Consider the following 21,395-nt stretch of genomic DNA (forward strand, 5'->3'; position numbering starts at 1 on the left):
TCAGTGTAATTCTTTGCAATTGCAGTTTTATTTATAGCACTTAGAGCTCCAGTGATCCAGTTTGGGTGCAGAGAATCAGGACATGCCTTGCTGCATACATACCTTTCTGGCTTCTTCCATACTGAAATTACACAAAGGGGAGAAAGTTGGAAATAGTGCTGTGGTGATGTCTGGAAAAGGCCAGAGGTTCCTGTGACCAGACCCCAAAACTGGTCATTCCTTTCATGCAGAACAGGCCCTTGTGGAGCCCTCAGTGACCTCTGCGATGCCATCAAAATGCTGCTGTGCCTTGGAGGGTGAAGGCAGGGATGTGCTCTCTGGCACAGCAGTGGGCTGAGCTGTCTGGATATATGTGACTGTGGCAGCAGTTTTATACTGGGATAAGCAGGTACCTGATGTAGTTGGGGAAAGGTGGATACATAATCTGATGCTGCAAGAAGACTGAAGTGCCTAAACCACGATACTCCATACAACCAAGGCTTTGTAGGATCTTTGATTCTTTGTTAATGTCCTTGCTCTGAAAGGTGGGATTGGGGCTGAGAACAGGGGAAGCAAGTTGAAATTAAAAACCAAAAACCACAGTAAGATTTATGTGCTTATAAACCCCCCTTTTTAAAAAACACTTTCCCTAGTTATTTGGTGCTGCAGTGACTCCAGGCGCAGCCCCAGGAAGCTTTAGCCCGGTGCTTCGGGGGAGGGCAGTTGTGAAGACTTTATGCTGGTTCCTGTCCCTAACAAAACCGGTCGGGTGTTTCGCAGGAATTTTTTCCCCTAATTAAAGGTGTTGTCCCTGCCGCAGCTGTTGTTTCCCTGCCGCACAGCAGCCCAGCCCCTTGACTCGGCCAGGCCGTGGCGGCGCGGAGGGATGGGCCTCCCAAGGCCCCGTTACAGCCCGCGGCGGCTCAGCCCGCTGCCTTCCCTCGCGTCCCGGAGGCCGCCTACCCCCTGACTGGGGAAAGGGCTCGGAACGCAAAAGCGTGGTGGCAAAACGCCTCTCCCCCGGAGCGGGGACAGGGAAGGCCGCGCCTCGCCTACCCCGGCTCCGCTGAGCGGACCGGAAGAGCAGCGGCTCCAGCCTCCTCTGTCAGCCGGGACTGCGGACCGTGACAGGAGGCCCCCTGGGAGCGCTGGGCGGGCGGCGCCGCGCCTGCACATCCGCCCTGGCTGGGAAGGCGGCGCAGCCCGGCCCGGCCCCTCTCGGTGCGAGAGGAGCTCCCGTTGCTGGGCCCGCCCAGCTTCGGCCGTACCGGCAGCCGCAAGGCCCGGCGGCGGCCTCCGCCCAGCAGGGGGCGCGCGCGGCCTCCCCGCCGCGCCGCTGACGCCCCCGTTCGCTCGCCCGCCAGACCCCGCGCGCCCTCTGCGTGCCGAGCCGCCGCCGCCGAGTGGCAGGTACCCCCCGGGGCGGGGCGGCGTCCGCCGGTCCGTCCGCCGGTCCGCGGGAGAGGGGCGGGGTCGGTCAGGCGGGAGCGGGGAAGGGTGATGCAGGTCGGCCGGTCGGTCCGTCTGTGAGGCGACGGGAGGGCTCTGCCCGCCCCGCGGTGTGTGCGGCGGGCCCGGGCCCTGCCGAGCACCGAGCGGGAGCAGCAGCGTCGGGGGGTGGCAGCGGCAGCACCGGCACGGCCCGTCCCGAGGCCGTGACACCCTCGCCGGAGCGGCGGGGGGCGGGAGCGCGGACGGCCGGGGCGCCGCCCCCCAGACCGCGGGCGAAGGTGTGCGGCGGCTCGGCAGGGAGCAAGGCCGGAGGGCGCGGAGCCGGGGCCGGGGCCGGGCCGCAGGGCGCCGCGAGAGGGAACCGCGGACAGGGCGGCGTGGGCGGGGGCCCGGCGGTGACAGGCACCGCAAACGGCGACAGAAGCGACGTGGGGCCCGGGCCCTGCTGGGGCGGAGCGTGGTCGGTGCTGCTTCAGTGGAAGGAGGTTGGGTGGGAGAGCAGCCGGTGCCTGTCGCGGGAGGAAGGAGATGGGCTAGGAGGGCGGGGCCGCCCTCCCGGCAGGACGCTACAAAGCCCCTGTGCCCAGCCGCTTCGGGACACGCTTTTGAGGAGAAGACAGTGAAGTTACTAAAAGGCAATAGTGTTTGTGCCAGAAGAGCTTTTCTTAACCTGGCTTTGATAGAATAATTACTGTTGGGAAGGGGAGCGGAGTAGATCTCTGATTCTGGTTTTTTTTTTAATAGACAACACTGAAGTTTATAGAATAGAATAGAATAGAATAGAATAGAATAGAATAGAATAGAATAGAATAGAATAGTCTAGTCTGGGTTGGAAGGGACCCCAAGGATCATAGAGCTCCAACCCCCCTGCCACAGGCAGGGACACCAACCTCCAGGCCTGGATCTACACAAGGCTGCCCAGGGCCCCATCCAACCTGGCCTTGAACACCTCCAGGGACGGGGAATCCACTACCTCTCTGGGCAGCCTGTTCCAGCACCTCACCACTCTTTCTGTAAAAAACTTCCCCCTAATATCTAATCTAAACCTTCCCTCCTGATCAGCTGCTGCAAAGGAAACTGTTACCGTGCTGAAAAAACAGGGATAACGCCCGAATTGTAAAGGGAGCGGGAAGTAACTAGAGACAAACTATTGGGACTGGTGACAGTGAGAGAATGGCACTGGGTAACTGCTCTCTTTTTGAGTTGAAGAGAAGGTATTGGAGAGTGAGCTGGACTGAGTTTCGAAGGCTGAAGTGTAGTACCTGTGTCTGCTGTCTTCTTGCCAGTGGGGTGCTAGTTTGCCTCTGAGAGAGGGGTCTAAAAATCAGTTCTCATCTGTACTCCGTGATAGGTTTCCTCTCAGCAGGTTTTGGTATCCTTAGATTTTAGAATTGCCTCATCATCAAGAGCAAGGGATTCCAAGCGGTGCTTTAAATTGACTGTATTATCCCACCTCATATTCTTGTACAGTTAATTGCTGAATACGTGGCCCTGAAGACCTCACCCGCAGCCCAGGACCTGAGATACCTGGTCATCCAAGGAGTCAACTGCTAGTGGCTCTTCTAGAGATTGGGGTATGCTGAAATTTCAAGGGCTGCTTCTCTTTCCTTTCAATCAGTTGGTTGTTTGCCTCCCACATGATCTTAGTTGTGGATGCTCCACCTCCAGAGGGATCAATTAATACGCACATAAAATATTTCAGAGGGCATTTGTTTATGTATGTGATGTGAAATACGTGATCATAGAATATCCTGAGTTGGAAGGGACCCACAGGGATCATCAAGTCCAACCCCTTATAGTAATGATCCCTGATGCCTTCTGTTAGGGTAGGCAGGCTAATGGGCCTGTCTTAAGTGCATGGGCCTGTTCACCAAGTTTCAGTCATCAGTGTTTACTGAGGTTCTGACACAAGAAGAGATGCTGAGATGTTCAGATTTGTTGTGGTTTGCTTACTGTTGAAAGGTGATACTTACTAAATATGTGGAAAAAATGTTTATCTCACACAGTACCTCACTGAAACCATATTTGTACTTATGGGACCTAGACTGTGGCTTTAGTTCATGTACCAGCACCACTTTTTCAAGTAACATTTCTTTCTCTTACTTTGCCAATAAAATTTCAATGACTAAATGGAACAGAATTGCTTAAACTCTTACTTTTGTCACTCAGCAATTTTCTCACCCTCAAGTAATGCAGCTACATCAGCTGAATTTTATAACATAAATGTAAAGGAATAAATCTTTCCATGGTCATTGATGGCGTTATATTCACCAGCATAAGCAAGACCTCTTACAGTGTCAGGTCAGCAAAATGGGTGGTGACAGAGAAGGGGCAGGTGCCCATTTCAGGGAAGGCTTCTGGTGCTTGGGTTTCCCATAGATGATATAGAGTGTTTGTCTGTCTTCTTCACCTCAACATTTCTTTTGTGTAGAGAAGCCCGTGCCTGTCCTTGCTGTGTGTTAGTGTATTAGGGACTGGTTCTGACTGAGTTTGGATATATTTTTAGAAGTTTGTGACATCTGAGGCTTGTCAGCTTTTACTGAAGTTTACTGAATGTATTTGTAGATGGAGGTGGTGTGATATATATGGGCTACTTGGATTTTCAGGGACCATTTAAAAAAAAAGTACCCTCCCAGAGACATTTGTGGGGACTGGGTGCTTGTAGCATGGAAGAGATTTGTTACATGCAGAAATAGTTGAGTTGAAAAATTAAAGAGGACAAAAATAACTTGCCAAAAAAGGAAGGGGACAGAAATGTGGCACATGAGCTTCAGTGTATGCAAAGGTAAGATGATGTTTTGGGTAGAATACTCTCAGCCATGCTCTCATGGTGCTGAACTCACACTGGTGGCCACCACTCAAGAAAAACCTCTATTGCCAGTTACCTGAAAACCTCAGCTCAGCGTGCCATGGCAGCCAGAAAGCCAGGAAGATGGTGACTGTCCTTGGGAGGGCTACAGAGAGGAAGATGAAGGGCACCATTTTGCTGCTTCAGCTTGATGCAGCTGCATCTGGAGTAGTGTGTGTGGTTCGGGTCTCTGCATTTAAAGAAGGTGGGTTAGAGAAGGGCAACTGTGGGGCTCAGCTTCCTTATGGGGTGTGGTGGTTTAGCCCTGGCTGGAGGCCAGACACCCACCAAAGCCACTCTGTCACTCCCCTTTTCAGCTGGACAAGGGAGAAAATACATATTGAGAGGCTTAGGAGTCGAGGTAACGACAGGGAGAGATCAGTCTGCAATTAGTGCCACGGGCAAAACAGACTCAGCACAGAATAAAAGAAAGAAAACTAATCTATGACACTGCACTGCACAGCCAGTGACACCAGAGTTGGGTAATGAGAAGTGTGACCAGATCTTAAAGCACCTTCCCCCACCCCTCCCTTCTTAGCAGACTTCACTTGAGTCATGATTTCACTCCCTTCTTCCCCCCATTGTGACACGGGGAGGGGCAGGGACTGGGGGAATGAGGGGTTCGGTCAATTCCTCATGAGTTGTTTTCCTTGTTGGCTGGTGGGGGACACATTCCTCACACCCTTCCCCTGCTCCATCGTGGGTTCCCACCCACGGGAGAGTCCTCCACGAACTTCTCCAAAGTGAGTCCTTTCCCACAGGGCTTCAGCTCTTCACCAGCTGCCCCAGCGTGGGTCACTGCTATGGGGTGTGGTCATAAATCTTAGAATGTCTCTTAGGCCCAAACTGCTCCAGCCTGGTCCTCCATGGGGTCACAAGCCTCCCCCAACAAACCTGCTCCAGTGTGGGTCTCTCTCTCATCTCTGTGTCTCTGTCTGTCTCCACGGGCTGCAAGTGCTGGCAGAGGCTTGCTCCAGTGCAGGTCACAGCATCTCCTGTATGTCTCCACCTGCTCCAGCATGGGGCCCCTCCAGGGGCTGCAGGTGGGATCTCTGCTGCCCATCATCTTCCATGGGCTGCATGGGGGCACCTGTTCCACCATGGGTTTCTCCATGGGCTGCAGGGGAATTTCTCTCTCTAGCACCTGGGACATGCCCTCCTCCCCGCTGCTTCACTAGCTTAGGTGTCTGGACAGTTTCTGGTATCTTCTCACTCTCCAGTGGCAAAAAGAGGCTGTTAGTGGGGTTTTTTTCTCCTAAATGTGATTCCCAGAGGTGCTGTGACCATTGCTGATGGGCTCGGCCTTGGTCAGCATCAACTCCGGCCTTGAGCTGGCTGGTGTTTGCTCTGTGGGGCCTGCAGAGAGCTTCTGGCAGCTTCTTGCTGAAGACACCCCTGCAGCCCCCCTCCTTCACCAGAAGCCAGCCATGTGAAACTACAACATGGGGAAAGACTGGAAAGTCAGGATTGTTCACATTAGAGGAGATAGCTGAGGTGTGATCAGCACTTCAGAAGGCAGTGGATAAGGTGAGAGTTTTTTCTTCCATCTTGCGGCACTAGGATGGGGTTTGTTCTCTGGGGTTGGTGGGAAGGTGGTTTCAGATGGATACAGGGAAGGACCTCGCCAGGGGGAGCTGCGGAGGCACAGAGTGTGTTGCAGGTGCAGGAGGAGATTAGAAAAAAACTCTGGTACAAGAAGTCGGTTGTGGGCTGCTAGGAGGACATCAGTGAAGTCCCTGACAAAACAGTGGTGGCTGCCGGGGTGTGTTTTGGGAATGGGCTGTAGAAAGCTCTCTCTTGAAGGATCTCTGATTGCCACTGTTGAAGGCAGAGTGTTGGGCGAGCTGGATCAGTCTGATCCTGGACAGCAGGTTTTGTCAATTTATGATTGCTCTTTTCAGGGGAAGAATTGTAGTTCTGTGGGGTTTGGTTTGGTGTTAGCACTTCCATGGACCCGTGTTCAAGCAAGCCTCTGCCTAGAAAAGGCAGTGATAGTGCTTCCTGATGGCACAGGATAGTAAAGATAGGGTCATCTATGAAAAGCTGCAGAAGGACCCTGTAATACTGATTCACTGGGTAATATAATGTCATGGCACGTGAATCCGGCATAGGAAGAGTGATTCAGATAGCATAAAAAGAATTCTGACTTCCCTATGAGATACCAGGCTTTCAGTAATGAGCAGCGTTTCATTGTTATGATAAATGGTTCTGTGACAGTGTAACCACAATGCTGAGCAGCAGTCAGAAAGGTAAATCAGAGAGCATATATTGTTGGGAAAGAAGAATAAACCAAATGATCTTGTCGTGCCACTAGTGGTGTTAATCAGTGGTTCACCTCAGACACCCCGTGTGGTATCGCTGTTCATTGTCTTCATGTTGAAGACCAGCTTCATGGTGAATATTGAGACTTTTACAGATAAGTTTCTAGCATTTACATCATTACCTCAAACCAAAAGTTCTTCCTGCACGAGTGATGCCTTTTGTTTCTGAGCTCAGCAAGATCCATCAATGCAACTGATAAACATCAGTTAAGTTACCTCACTCTCAGGTTCCATAATTACAGTTTCAAACTCATTTCACTTCATTGCAACCACCTTCCACTACCTTTTTGGTCAATACCAGTCTCTGTGGGGATGAGGAGCTTAAGGGTAGCCTCCTTGATTCTCCTCAGACTTGCCAATTGTCCTTGGAACCTGTACACTGCTGATTTATCCCCTTCAGTCCCTAAAGACAGTGTTGGGCAGACACTAATTCCTCAGGGTTGCCTGCGTGGAGAAATTTTTTGAGCCTAAGCACGGTGGAATAGCTATACTTGAAAAATAACGTGTGTGTGCATGTATGTGTATATATCAAAATAGAAATACAATCTTAATAGTTTTACCATTTAATCTTAACACGTCATATAACATGATCTAACGTGATACGATTAACTATTTGAAGTCATGCTGTATTGATAATAAATTAGGATATTTGAAAGTCATAAATATGTTGGTTAACTGTTTAGCTTTCATGAACTGGTTCAGTGATTTACTGTGTGAACATGAAAATTTTGAGCAGAAATACCTGTAGGGAGCAGTCATAGCAAGAGTCACGTATCCGGCAGCATGAGTTGTCTTATCATTGCTATTATTTGTTGATACAGAACAATAAACTAATGAACAAGCAGAGCTATATTTTAAAGGTAAAGTCACAGTTATATATAAATGACACATTTATGAGATGTGCTTTCTGAAGTCATCTGCTTCTCTTCAGTAGCCATTAAGCTGGATTTGATGTTGGACACATCACTAAGGCAATCCCATCAAGGTGACTAGGAGCTCATAACCTGTTACATATATTACAAGAAATAACGTAAGAAAATACAGGCTGCGTAATAGTAAGCAGTTAAGCAGCAGGTTCTTGGTTCTTTGTTTGCTTTATTGCTGGGGTAAAGCTGACTAAGCTGGGAGTTGGGCTGCTTGCTGCTGGACGTGGAAGTTTTTCCCATTTCAGGAAACTTGTAATCTCAGGCTTCTTGTTTGCCTGGGTAAGGACTGGGCTTTCTGTGCTGGGGCAGTGTTTTGGTTCGAGTCTTCGGGGGGGTGTGTTAAGAGCAGGCATAAGTGCTTGCTTTTTTAAAGGAAGTAACTTTGTCTTCACAACTGCAGCCACCCGCCGAAGCCCTGGTTTCGCTAACGCGGGAGGTGGCTGTCCGTTCCGCGAGGGATGGGCAGCAGGCTGCATTGCATCAAGGTGTATAAAATGTTACGTTCAGGCCTTCGGTCATTTCCTCCTCGGGAAGGTAGAAACCACCACAAAAGGTAGAGGAAAGGGTCTGTGTGAGCCCAGGCTCAGCCGGGAGACCGCGCAGGTCGTCCGGAGCGGGACGCGTCAGCCATGCGGCGGCAGTGTTCGCCCGGAGACAGGCCGGGGCCTGCGCCGGCTCCCCGCGGCCTGCGCCGGCACCCCGCGGCCGCGCCTTACCCACCCCATCGCTCGCTGCTCGGCTGCTCTGCGCTCTCCTCCTGCTTCGAGGTCTGCAGCAAGCTGAAACACGGATCTTTTCATTAGGAGTGGGACGAATTCTCTCTAGTCAGTTAAAAAAAACAGATAAACCAACAACTACATATGCGATGGCCTTTAGTATTCGCTTGACTGACACACATTAGCACTCTTCATGTTCCCAAGAGAAACAAAGAAGGAATTCGAATAGAGGTTTGTGGAGAGGTTGGCGGTTCAGAGTGATGTAAGTGATTCGGTAGCTTTGGATAAAAGCAGATGTATTAGAACTGGCCGCAGTGATCAGGGAAGTGCTGCAGTTATGTGCTGATTTCCAGGCCTGTTGTGGGGAATGCAAGTTACAGATGATTTGAGGAGGTCTGTAAATTGCCTCTCTTCCTAAATGCAGCTTTTGCAGAGGATGAAAAGTGAGCAAGGCTCAAAAGGACTTAAATGTATATTTGATAGAAGTGCTCTGAAATACATAATGCAGCTGAATCACCAGTGAGGAGATAATATTTGTGAATCTTCTTGTCAATAAAGGTCTTTTAACAGTGATCTTTTTCCTGTGGCTCCCTTATTTTGTGTATGCATGTACAATATTCTCTGGGGAAGCGTTCTGCAACCCTGGATTGGCATTTGAGAGCTTGTTTTTCTCTTGTAGCATTGACGTACTGTACAACGATGAGGAAGGCTCCCCGTTTCTCAGTGCTGTTCATTGTCTGCTGATCCATAAAAGAGCAGCAATAATTACCTTGGTTTTTTTCACAAGGCAGTTTGTAGCCTGTACCTGCAAAGCCCTCTGTCTATGCAGTGTGCCAGTTTCTACTTGCAGGTTGGTCCTGACGTCAAGAGAGTGTGCCTGTGTCTCAGGGCTGCTGAAGGGGATGGGAATGCCTGAAAACAAATGGCACAGATTATGTTCTTGTCTTACTCCTTACTCATGGCTGGACACAAGAGAGGAGAGGTAGGTCTTAGGAACCTCCTGTGATACCTCTAATCTAGGAACTGTTGAAAAACACTCTAAAGTTAGAAAGGGAGAATCCTGCAAAATACAGCTGCGTGTAAAACAGATGTCATGCTGTACTGAATTTGAGGTGCTGCCTTTAGCAGGAGATCCATGTTATTGGAGCAATAAAACTCTGCTTCAGTTGGGCTGAATAGGTGAAGATTTTTAATAGAAGATGCAGAGCTCTCAGTGGAACTTGATACAGATAATGGGCTTCTTTCACGAACACAAATGACGATCATGATTTTTTACCAACTGTAACACAGTTAAATGTCTTCTCAGTAACACACATAAATATAAGTGTGCATGAAAATGTATGAAGGAATTTTTCCCTCAGGCTACCTAGAAAGGGAAAGAGAGTAATATTGTTGGGTTTACATTTCACATCTGATCAGTGTTCAGGGGATACACAAGCAAAGTAATGTGGCTTTAGCTTGGGCTTTTTCATTATTAAATTATACCTTTAAAAAAAAATTTCTTGTATATCCAAAGAGAGCTTATGTTCACCTAGCGTTTTTAAGGAAACAATCCCATTTGACCAAGAAACTGCCTTCAGAGGTGACACACTTACAGTTTAAGCAAAGCACTGGCATATTTTTCATTCATCTAAAGACAAGAGCTCTGCAGGCCCCTGCTGCTGACGTGCTCTCAGAGTGGGTTACAGCAGGAGGAAGCTCTGTGCACCAGGGACCCAGCAAATGTAGATTTTGCAAATAGTGCATGGTGCAGCTTGCTGCCTGGGGGGTGTTGCTTTTTCTTGGTTTTGGTTTTGTTTCCATTTCTTGGTGGTGTCAGTTTCTCTAGTGATAGTCTTACTGATGCTTGGGGTCTGGGTTAATACTCAGAAGTGCTGAGCAGACTGATACTGTCCTGACGTGTGGTTTAACATAGGGACATTTGCTTCAGTTCTTCTGAAGGTTCTTGGAAATACTGTCGTTTTGCAGAATTGTTATACCTTATGCAGCAGTGATGAGTGTGAGAGAATTTGGCTTGCTCAGCTTGGAGAAGAAAAGGCTCTGGGGGGACCATATAGCAGCCTTCCAATACCTGAAGGATGCCTATAAGAAGAAAGCTGGGGAAGAACTCTTCCTGAGGGTGTGTAGCAACAGGACAAGGGATAATGGTTTTAAACTAGAAAAGGGGAGATTTAGGTTGGATATTAGGAAAACAAATCTTCAATATGAGGGTGGTAGATCACTGGAACAGGTTGCCCAGAGACATAGTGGAGGCTATTCAAGGTCACACATGTTGGAACTCTGAGCAACCTGATCTAGTGAAGATGTCCCTGCTTACTGCAGGAGGGTTGGACTAGATGACCTCCAAAGGTCCCTTCCAGCCTTACACATTCTATGAATCTATGATTAATTACAAGTTGTCAGGTTCATTCATGTTTTTGTAGTGGAGAAACTGGTCCCATTAGTGAGTCAGTCTCATGGTCTTCCCCTTTTCTGGAACTGTTTGGTAGCTGCCGAACTTGCTGAGAAGGTAGAGGCAGCAGCATGCATTTACTGTAAAATAGAACTGTCCACAGTTAGTGCAAATTTAGAACTCTTATCTAGCTCTGTGGTTTGAGTGTCCGAGATCACTCCTGGGTTCTGCAGGTGTGAACATGCTGTCAGCATGTGACACCGAGCTACCACTGTACTGGTACAGTGAGAGACAGCTGCTTTCTAGAACATAAAAGTAAGTTATTCTCACAGAATCACTTATTGTCAGCATTGCTTTTGAGAGCAGAAGAGTTTGGTTAGATTATGTTACCCTGTACTAGCCCACGTGTCACTGAAGAAGTGGCTTACAGCATCATTTCTAAAATTGTTAATGGAAGTACACTGTGCTCAGCTACATCCATGTTGCATGAATTTAGGGACAATATATTCTTACGCCTTTCTAATAGGAATCCTTCGTGCTGGGGAGAATGTCTTTGAACTCACTTTTTTCTACAAAACTAATTTTCTATCAAAGTACCATGTTACTAACAACTAAACTTTTGGGGTTTTTTTTTATTTTAAACAAAAGTATGATTTAAAAGATAACATTTTCAATAGGTACATTTTTAGAAGCAGTCATTTGCCAAACCAAATTAGGTTTCTTTAATTCCAGACACAGAAATTTATAGGGATATTCAGAATGCTCATTTTGCAATACTTTTGTGTCTCGTTACTAATGCAAGTCCGTTTGTCCTAATTTGTGCCTGTGACATTAGTGCTTAATGGTAGGTATACTAGCTTTTGGGCAGGTTCAGAGTTGTGTGATTCACCTTTCAGAAGCAATTTAAAGAGAATGGCTAAAGCTTGTGAAATTTGTTTCTGAGTCTCCTGCATTAGATATTCATTACAGCAGTAAGCTTTTTGATACATGCTGCGTAGAGAAATGTAATCACAGTTTATTTATTCAAAATTATCTAATTGGCTATTGTAATTTTTTTCTGAGTTTTGTTAGGAAAGTTTGCTAAATTGGGTTAAATTTGAGGAAAGAATGTATCATTTGGGCACTGGCATTTTAAAGATGCTGTGTAGTTCAGCTTTGTATGCATCGTGTATCTGGCATAGGTTAGGCAGCCATATGTGAAATAGAATTGTTTGTAGAAAAAATATTTTTAATCACAAAGATAAATCAAACCAGATGGTCCAGATTATTTTTTTTTTTGTGAATGCTTTTGCTTAGTCCGCAGTTTTCAAGTGTTGGAAAGGATTTGTTGTGGGGTTTGTCTTTCTTACTGTAAAATAATAAGGTTTCACTTGGGTTTTCTACACTTCAGTGATTGATTCTGAAAGATTCTAGTGATAATAAATTGTGAATCAGAGTTACTTCTAGTTACACTTTCTGATAACTGCTAATCTTCGTGCTTCCCTTCCGGAGAAGATAAGGCGGTGACGGGTTTTTTTCTGGTATCATTAGCTAATGTTTCATCAGAGTTGTATGTCAAGTGAGGGGGAATTCTGTAAGACATGCACGTCTGGTACGAAGCTATAAACATTACCTTACATTTACCATAGCCTGCCATACCGTTTCTCCAACAGCATATGTCTCTCCCAGTGCAATATTCTGCCTTTGATTTATGCTAGGCCTTGTTTCATTAAACAGGTTTAAACACGCAAATAGTATTTTACAAGCAAACCACAATCTTTTTATCAAGAACAAGTAGGGTTTTGTGCTGTTGATACGCTGTTACTATGGCTGATAATTGGAGGTTTTAAAATGATTTATGGTCTTGCTTTAAGGGAAGATTTATTGCAGAACGTAAAGGTCACAGTCACAGAGACTGGGCCCGGTATTTTTCTCAGCGAAGACTGGACTACCAGAACTGAAGATGAATTCTCATGTCATTTATGACTTGGGTGGGAAATGAGCAAGAAAATTGAAATTGCTGTCAGCTTGGACTCCTGGCTTTGCAGCATCTGGCGGGTTGTAACATATTAATTGGAAATACTAGCAAGTGCACTGCCCTTTCTTTTTACGTAGGGTTACAGGAGAGCTGTTAGTGTCCGAAATGACGCCAGTCTTGCATCGGTGAACTGGCCTTTTTGCTGTTGGAGGTGATCGTGGACAAGGGTGCTTGAGCCAGTGAGGTACATCATGCACTTAAAAACATCCTTGCAGCCTAGGGGAATGTATTCTGCTTAAAATCATTCCTTATACAGATTCCAAGACATAGAAGTTACTCCTACCTCTTTCTTTTCTGTGTCCAAGAAAGAAAAAAAGTAGTTGTGCATTCCTGCACTGGGAAACTAGGCAGTGTTGATACATGTAGCAGAATTTGTCCAGATAGGAAATACAACTTAGTGAAGTTCAGAAATGATTTATGAACCTCAGCAGCCCCAAATGCTACAGCTGTTAATCACACCATTGTGTAAAAATTTTGAAATTACTTCTGTAGGTACTTTGATCTGGAATTTGATCTAAAACATGAGGGAAGAGCTATAAAATATAGACATAAACTCTCAAAAAAATGAGAGGTTTTAAATTGAATTCTTTGGCTGCTGTCCATGTTTCCATTCTCCTGGCTGAATGAGTGCATGGGTGTAGAAGGATACCTTATATAGATGAGAAAATTTAAGTCTGTGTATAGCAGTCTTAATAAGAGGTCCAGATAGTTAATCAGAAGGCTGCTGCATCATGAGACCAAAATACAAACCCTGGGCAAGTGAAGTACACTGTTTCAAGTGAAGTTTCACCTCAGTTTCCATTCAAAGCTTATCTAGTAAAATCACTTTTCCTTCCTGTCACTTCAACTGTGTCACGTCTGCATTGAGATTTCTTGTAAGGGTTTTTACTGGTTTATATGATTTTTTTTCTCCTTTCCTGCCTCCTCTCTGAGGCAGTGCAAAGCTTTGTTGCCCAGGCTCCCAGTAGTTTTATTTTATTCTTACCATTACCTCATGCACATTTTGCCATCGTCTTGTCTAGTCGTTCTCTTTTTTTTCCCGTATTGTTTTCACGTCTAGTTTCTGTGTCCTGTAAGCACACTGTGTCATCATACCCTCATTATTTGACTCATCCTTAAAACACTCTTCTGCAAAACTGAAATCACAGTTCGTGAAATAGTCTGTATCGAGAAATCTATGGTGAAACAACATTTCTCTTCCTCTCTTAGATCCTGCCACAGGAAAGGACTTAATCCTTTATTTAGTATTAAGCCAGAGAAACAACATTTGTGTTTCTCCATACTGGGGTTCTAGTTGAACCCACAATAGCTCTGTACTTGATTTTACATGTCCTGCTTGTAATCCCAGTTTTCACTTTCGAGTGGGCAGTTTCACACAATACACTGGCTTTTCTGTGGTCCCTGTTGCTGTCCTTGTCTGTCAGTAGTTTGTGTATCTGCAGCACTATAGAAATAGTGTTCTGCAAAGAGCATTGACAAATACATTTCTCTCAGAAGGAAGGAGTTGGTGTTTATAATAATCAAGCATTTTCAGGAACTAACTGTACTTTGTGCAGCAGAGTTCAAATGGTGGAAATCCCACAGGAGTAACTTTATTTACAGCTAGTAAGAATTGCAGCTAGCATCACTGTCTGTTAGGTGAATTGTTTATAGCTGCCCGATTTATGGAAGGTGATTCTTCTCCCTTTCAGTCCTGATCTTCAGTCTTTTGCCTTTTAATATCAGTACGACTACATGTGATCTGTCATGTGATCTCTTACGAGGTGAAAGCTAATCACCTGTCTTTCATTTGTGGCATTCATTTTATCTGTTTTCTGTAATCACAAAGCTGTGCTGCTCTTTCCAGAGGTGTGAGTAAGGATAAAAAGAGGTCTTCCCATATTACCAGAAGGGAATGCAGCACACAAAGTTAACGTGTAGGATGGGAAGATTGCAGAGTTGGTTTAGCAGCTAGTTTGCCTTCTTGTTTGGAGGCTGAGTAGTCTACCAAAGATTTGTGTTTTGTTTATTTGCCTGGTTTCACCATCATTTCTTCCCTCCTCTACTTGCAGGTAGGTCACCTACTCCAGAGGGAATCAGAACAATGTCCTACGTTTTTGTGAACGACTCTTCCCAGACAAACGTGCCGCTGCTGCAGGCTTGCATTGACGGGGATTTTAACTACTCCAAACGACTGCTGGAGAGCGGTTTCGACCCAAATATTCGTGACAGCCGAGGCCGAACTGGCCTTCACCTTGCTGCAGCCAGAGGAAATGTAGACATCTGTCAGCTCTTGCATAAATTTGGTGCTGACCTACTAGCCACCGATTACCAGGGTAACACAGCCCTTCACCTGTGTGGGCATGTGGATACCATCCAATTTCTAGTTTCTAACGGGCTTAAAATCGATATTTGGTAAGTCACTTTGGTTTTGTTTTTAACAGCACATGTTATAGAACATGTTAGTCTTCTGTTGCCAGAGCTCTGCATATAAATCTGCTGTTGTGGAAATGCTATATTCGGTACAATTCAACTTTTTTAAGGTATTGCTTAATAAAAACACAAAATAAAAAGGCAGGAAAGCAGTGAGAGGCTGCTTGCTTCTGCTAGTCTGTGCAACAAGCAAAGCAAATAAAAATAGCAGTTGCTGGTGTGGGCTGCTGATTCTAATCCTGCCTCCCTGATGGCGTTGCTATCCTGGTTTGGCCAGACAGCCAGGTGTGGGTGGTTGGCACCGAAGAAAAAATCACATTGACTACTTTAAAAGAATTTTCTCCACTACGGTTCTATTGTTTTGATTGTTGTACTGTATAAGACAAAGAAAATACAGTATATCTGTGTGTCAGTTCATTCCCATACTCCTTTGGTAACAATGCTTCCTTTCAGTGTTTTCCCCCTCCCTGAAAGTCAGTGACTCAGTCCTTCTTTTAAATACTGTATATTCTTTCCTTCTGGCTTCCAGCATCTGTCAGATGCCAGTGCTCAGATGTAAGCTCTCAAGCTGCAAAATAACTAGCTGTTTCATTGCAGTAACTGAATTATTTTGTTTGTGGAGCTTTCCACGTTTTTACAACATGTGCAAAACCCAGTAGTAACTTCAAAACCTTTGGGCTTTTTAATCTGTCTCTTTTTCACCTGCTCCCTATTACTGTTTTTAGCTAAGCAGAACTAGTTACTGGCAGACCAGATTCTTTATGTGTTGTGGGTTGAGGTTTTTTTCTCTCATTTCAAATAACTGCAATGAAAATCCCTAGTCTGAAGGCAGCTCTGATCCTATTCAGTGTTATTTTAATAGTAGCGGAGGGACCATCTGTATTTTATTTCACTTTTGCCTGATGTCCTAATACCCACATGGAAAAAGGAACTGTGAGGAACCAGATTGCACAATTCCTTCTTGCAATTAAGCTTAACCTTAAACATTGCCATAAACCTACTGGGGTTTTTTTAACACCCAAGGTTCCAATTAGAGTACTAAGAATTTTGATCTTATTTAGAGGAAAAAGAGTGGTGTAATATCAAGCCTAAATATACTGATTTTCTTCTATAGTCAATTATGCTTTAACCTGTATAGATAGGATTTTCTTACCATCTGCTATGACAGCAAAGAATTCTGAGGGCTTACTAAATTGTAATGCTTTATGCTGAGTTGTCTTGCTACAAAATTTCTATATTAAAAGTTTCTTTCCTTCTCATGCTCTTTTGTGGGGTTATTTTAGCAATCACCAAGGTGCAACACCGCTTGTTCTTGCAAAACGAAGGGGTGTGAATAAAGATGTCATTAGACTGCTGGAATCTTTAGAGGAGCAAGAGGTCAAAGGATTTAACAGAGGAGCTCACTCAAAGCTGGAGACCATGCAAACTGCTGAAAGTGAAAGGTATTTACAAACAAAAAAAATTACTAGGAGAAATAATGTTTATAGCTTTTAGATTTTTGTGATTGACTTGATTGTTTGTTCCTCAAAACAGATAATACCAAATTTGGCCTGGGGTTTTCAGACCAAATCAAAATAAAACTTTTAAATTTTGGAAACATCTCTTTAAAGAGATCAAATATAAGAAAAAACCCACCCGTTTTCTATTGAGATTTTAATTTACAGCAGGAATTTTTAGAACATAATTTCCGACTCCCAGAAATAGATATTCTACCACTTATCACTAAGCCAAAGGGGAAATGGGGTGAAGTCCAAAATGCCAGTATCACAGGCTAACCTAACATCCTTTTGACAAGATGGATTGTCTGTGCAAAGAAGTAACAGCAGACTTTTCATCCATCTGAATTTGAATAAAGGATTTGATATGGTGCCACATTTGAGACTTCTCTCAGTAGCGGTCCTGGAAAAAAATGGAGAATCGGATAAGAATTTCATGGTGGCTAAAGAGATAGTTAAAGGAGAACTGAGGAGTTCAGGAAAATTGCTGACAGTTTCAGAGAAGGTCTTGGGTTAGAGGGAAGTTACTGATGAATTCCTAAAGGGCTGGTTCTAGGACTGTGCTTACTTAGAATTTTCATAAATGATACTGGCATAAAAAGGAGTCACATGAAAGTGATACTAAGAAATGAAAGACAGGCAACCCAGAGCAAAACAGGGATGGCACAGAGAAAAACCTGGCATGACCAGGCAGAGGAAATTAGTAGGAATAAATTATGATTCAGTAGCACAAAATGCAACTTCATTTACCTAAAGCTGCATGGCCTAAAATGGAAATTCCTCAGTGGAAAATGAGGGCATAGGAAAAAAGGCTGTCAGTCAGTTCCAGGAGTGAGTGCTACCCTGGAAAAGGCAATGAAGTCGTAGAATGCACAAAACGAGATACTCCCCCTACATAAACTGTCAGTGCCCTTGTAAAAAGCAGCAGCAGCTTCTGCTGTGTAGTATGTTTTATAATGCTGTTCAGCCCTGTTCAAAAAAGTTTAATTAATCCTTTTAAGAAGCATGGAGAAGCATTACTTCAGTGGTGAAGGGAGCAGAGCATCTCCTTGTGAAAGGGGGCAACTAGAGCTTGCTTCAGCCTGGCAGAGTGAAGGCTGAGAGGTGTGTGTGGTTGCCAACAGGAATGAAAATGTAAGAAAAAAGATGATGATAACACAAGAGCCAAAGGATACAGATAACAGACAGAAAGTTTTTTGATTGAAAATTGGGAGTGCTGTTTTCACAGGGAGCCCCCAAGACAGCCTTGTAGGATTTAGATGAGGCAAAAAGCTTTGCAAATCTTTCAACGGAGGATAATTCTCTCACAGAAATCCTTGAATTGCCAGTAAATATCACACAATGTGGCACTGAGGTTAATAATCTGAGAGATCTCTCTAGTACTGTTTTGGTTTTGTTTTTTTAAATTTATATTTGAAAGAGGGTATCAACTTTGTTTGGAATATTTGCTCTTGCGCTGAATTTATTCAAATTTGTAATTTTTTGATCGTCTAATAATGATCATGACCTGTGAGTGCTGGAATGTTATATCACAAAGGACAGGGAGTTTTGTCACACAATTCTGGTTCAGTTTGTGTAAAAATGTGCACAGCCTTTACTGTAAATGAAAATCAAAACTGTGTAGATGGAGTTGTGATCTAAGTTGAGTAAACAGAAAAAGTAAACCCACCAAAATTACAGAAATCATGCAAAATACTCCCATTGAGCAGACAGGAAGTTCTTTATTATGCATCAGCTGATCCCACTCATCAGAGAGACTGTTTCACACCCTAAAATAGAAAATGTAATATTGTTCTCAAAATGACATGGGTATGAATTGGAAGAATGTGTGCACATTACCTTTCTGACTTGACTGAGTTGGCCTGGAAGCTGCTTGTCACACAGAAATGCATTTACGGTGGATTTGTTTAAACGTAGGGACCAACAGCTCAGACCCATCCAAATTCCCATTTCTGATGCATAGTTTCCCTTTAATGAACGTAGCTTCCTTTCTGTTATTTGACCTTCATAAATGTTATATTGTTTGCTTTGGCAAGGAAGTCAGCAACTCTCCTTGGGGAGAGGCACAGAGACATAAACAGTGCACTACCCGGCTTGTTTGTGAACAAGTTTAAAATGTCTGAAATAGAGTATTTTTAAAATAACAAAGAACAGATGCCTCCAGCAGCAAAAGCAAGGGAGCTTGTGTGCTGTTTGTTTTGTAAATAAATAATGGCTTTGTAACAGTTGGTTTTTCAGACCTCCACAGTTTCACTCCCCCCCCCCCCCAGTATTTTCACATTTTAGAGACACTTAGATGAATGTCTTCTGTCCTCTCCCTCCCTGACTCGCTTACATTATGTATGAACCTATGGAGAATGATGGTCACTCTTTCTAAAAACAGTCTCTGACTTAAGTTTTCTGCTCTTTATGACATACAGTTGCTGCTGCTCTGGAGGTGGAGGCCAAAGCTAGGTTCCCAGCTCCGATTATTTTCTCTGGCCTTGCGCTCCTCACTAGGAGGAGTGGCACTGTGCTGTCAGGAGGCAGAGCTGGCTCTGTCCGGCTTTCAGCACAGACCGTCTGTCCCACACAGCCCACCGTGACCTGTGGCTGGGCCCACGAGTCCATCCAAATTTCTGCAGTGTGTGGGAAGTAGAACAGACTCTTCTGGAAGGCAGTTTCTTAAGCAGCTGCAATTCATCATTAAAAAAATAATAATAATCTTGAATAACATTGATTTTAATTGGGTTGTAACATAAATTAACAAAAGTGCTTTCCACGCACTCTTTTGTATGTAATGTACGAGCGGGCAGTCTTTTCACTTAAATTGCGTTGCACCTTTATTTAACCTCTCTGTGGTTATGTATTAACTAGTTAGTGCTTAATGAGTGAACAGTTCTGTTCTACACCAATGGCTCTCTTTCATTAAACCCTTTGCTTTGCTTAGGAAATCATAATAAGCAAGGAAGGTAACTAAATTCTGCAGCTATGGGCAAGCAAAAATAGCTTTACAGCAAGGTGAATATTTAAAAAACAGAAATACAAGCTGTTTAATAAGTAATTTCTGCAATCTTCTGCACGTGATGCTGCAGTGCTCAGCGAGCTCTGGGCGTTTAGGCTGATTATTCTTCAGTAGCTGTACTTCCTAAGAAAAAACACCATGTGAATAATGTGATTTTTTCCCGTGGTGTAATCTTAGAAGAGAGATTCATAAACGAAACCTTTCTCTGATAACAGTCATTTGTCAATTTATTATTGTCACCAAGAACAATAGTACTTCTATAATTAGTTTTTACTTGGAAATTACTTTTCCCTGAAATGTTTTCCTTTCTCATTGCTATGGAAGATATCTAGGAATATGGTAACTGCAAGCAATTAGAAGGGAGGGAAAAAATTGTGTTTTCTGTGGTTGCCTTCTGCTTATTGACATCATTGCACACGTAATTGGTTTCACCATTTCCTTTCCCTGCTTGTCAGAGCCTGATCTGGTAAACACCTGCGTGTGCCATTTCACTCAGGTGAGAAATTGTAGGCCTGTGCAGATGGCTACAGTTTTACATCAGTGAAATCAAGTGAGGAGAAAGTTTTCCTGTTCTTTGTTTTTCATGCAGCAACAGAGAGAGTTTCCAGTTACAAACCAATTGGGAATCCAGAAAAACTGAGTGATACAAGTAGCCCTGCGGTATTTGAAACAGTGCAGGGTTTTTTTTCTAAAGGCAATTCATTGTCAAGATGACTGCCTCCTTCTAGTTTTGTATTTGGTGCTTGATATAAAAGTGGGAGTTCCAGTCCCTAATTTATAGTCTGATAATTTAAGGAGGCCTGGTGGATTGCTAGTGGAATGTTAAGACAGCAAAGCAGTTGCTGGTCGCTGTATCACAGAAAACACAGCAGTGCCAACTTGTCTTGAAGGTCAGAAAGTTACTGAACTGTGTTGTTACCCAAATTTAGTGTTACCTATGATACCATTATGCTAGAGAAGAGGCCTCTGTCACAAAGCCACCCAGGAGAGCAGTAAAGATCACTGCAGAGCTCAGAATCTAAATTACATCGGTAAAGTTTCCATTTTATTAATCAGAGTTTATTTTTAAATCATAATTTGTTGTTTTATGAGCAAGAGCTGTGCCCCTTGAGGTTTTAGATTACGCTTCATTAGATTTTACTAAGCCATATTTAGTAGGAATTACGAGGACTGACTTTTGAAGGCTTCTAGGTGGCAGGACTGCAAAATCGGGGCAGTTGTACAGATACAAGTATCATTCTCTTTACTCAGGTTAATAAAACATCCATTCAACTGATTTGAGTTTAGAGTTAGGAGTCTTTTCCTGGCCTGTTTTGTCTTTAGTGGATGCTACAAATCTGCATGTGGGTTTAGTGTTTAATTTAGCATGTTTCAGTCACTCTTAGTAGGATTACTGTCGTACTTAGAGGCGCATTCTTTTGCTCTGATGTATTTTTAACTTTAATCCTTTGTAGTGCGATGGAAAGCCATTCCCTCCTTAATCCAAACCTGCAGCAAGGTGAAGGAGTTCTTTCCAGTTTCCGTACGACATGGCAAGAGTTTGTGGAAGACCTGGGCTTCTGGAGGGTGCTGCTCCTGATCATTGTCATTGCTCTGCTCTCGCTTGGAATAGCGTATTATGTTAGTGGGGTGCTTCCTTTTGTAGAGAACCAGCCTGAACTGGTGCACTGAAGCAAACGTGGACTCGTGCACTGTGCTTTTCCCTGTTCTAATCTTATGTTGAGCTTCTTGGAATTGTTCTTTTGGTGCAGGCAGTGGCAGCTGTATATACTGTTTGCCTTTTGTAGTTACTATTAACCCCTTGGAAAGAGGGACTAATTAATTTCAAGTAA

General features: G+C 44.3%; 1 protein-coding gene across 1 annotated transcript; it reads left to right on the top strand.

Moving 5' to 3' along the window:
- Positions 1 to 2,906: 2,906 nt before the first annotated feature.
- ANKRD46 (ankyrin repeat domain 46) lies at positions 2,907 to 21,234 on the top strand (the record flags this gene model as incomplete). Its single annotated transcript, XM_084260912.1, has 4 exons — positions 2,907 to 3,005; positions 14,703 to 15,045; positions 16,347 to 16,505; positions 21,018 to 21,234. Exons 2-4 carry the CDS (start codon positions 14,735 to 14,737, stop codon positions 21,232 to 21,234), a joined length of 687 nt encoding a protein of 228 aa, XP_084117038.1. The 5' UTR covers positions 2,907 to 3,005; positions 14,703 to 14,734.
- Positions 21,235 to 21,395: the final 161 nt, after the last annotated feature.

Source organism: Gallinula chloropus (genome assembly GCF_964237585.1).
Source record: "Gallinula chloropus genome assembly, chromosome: 2".
NCBI lineage: Eukaryota > Metazoa > Chordata > Aves > Gruiformes > Rallidae > Gallinula > Gallinula chloropus.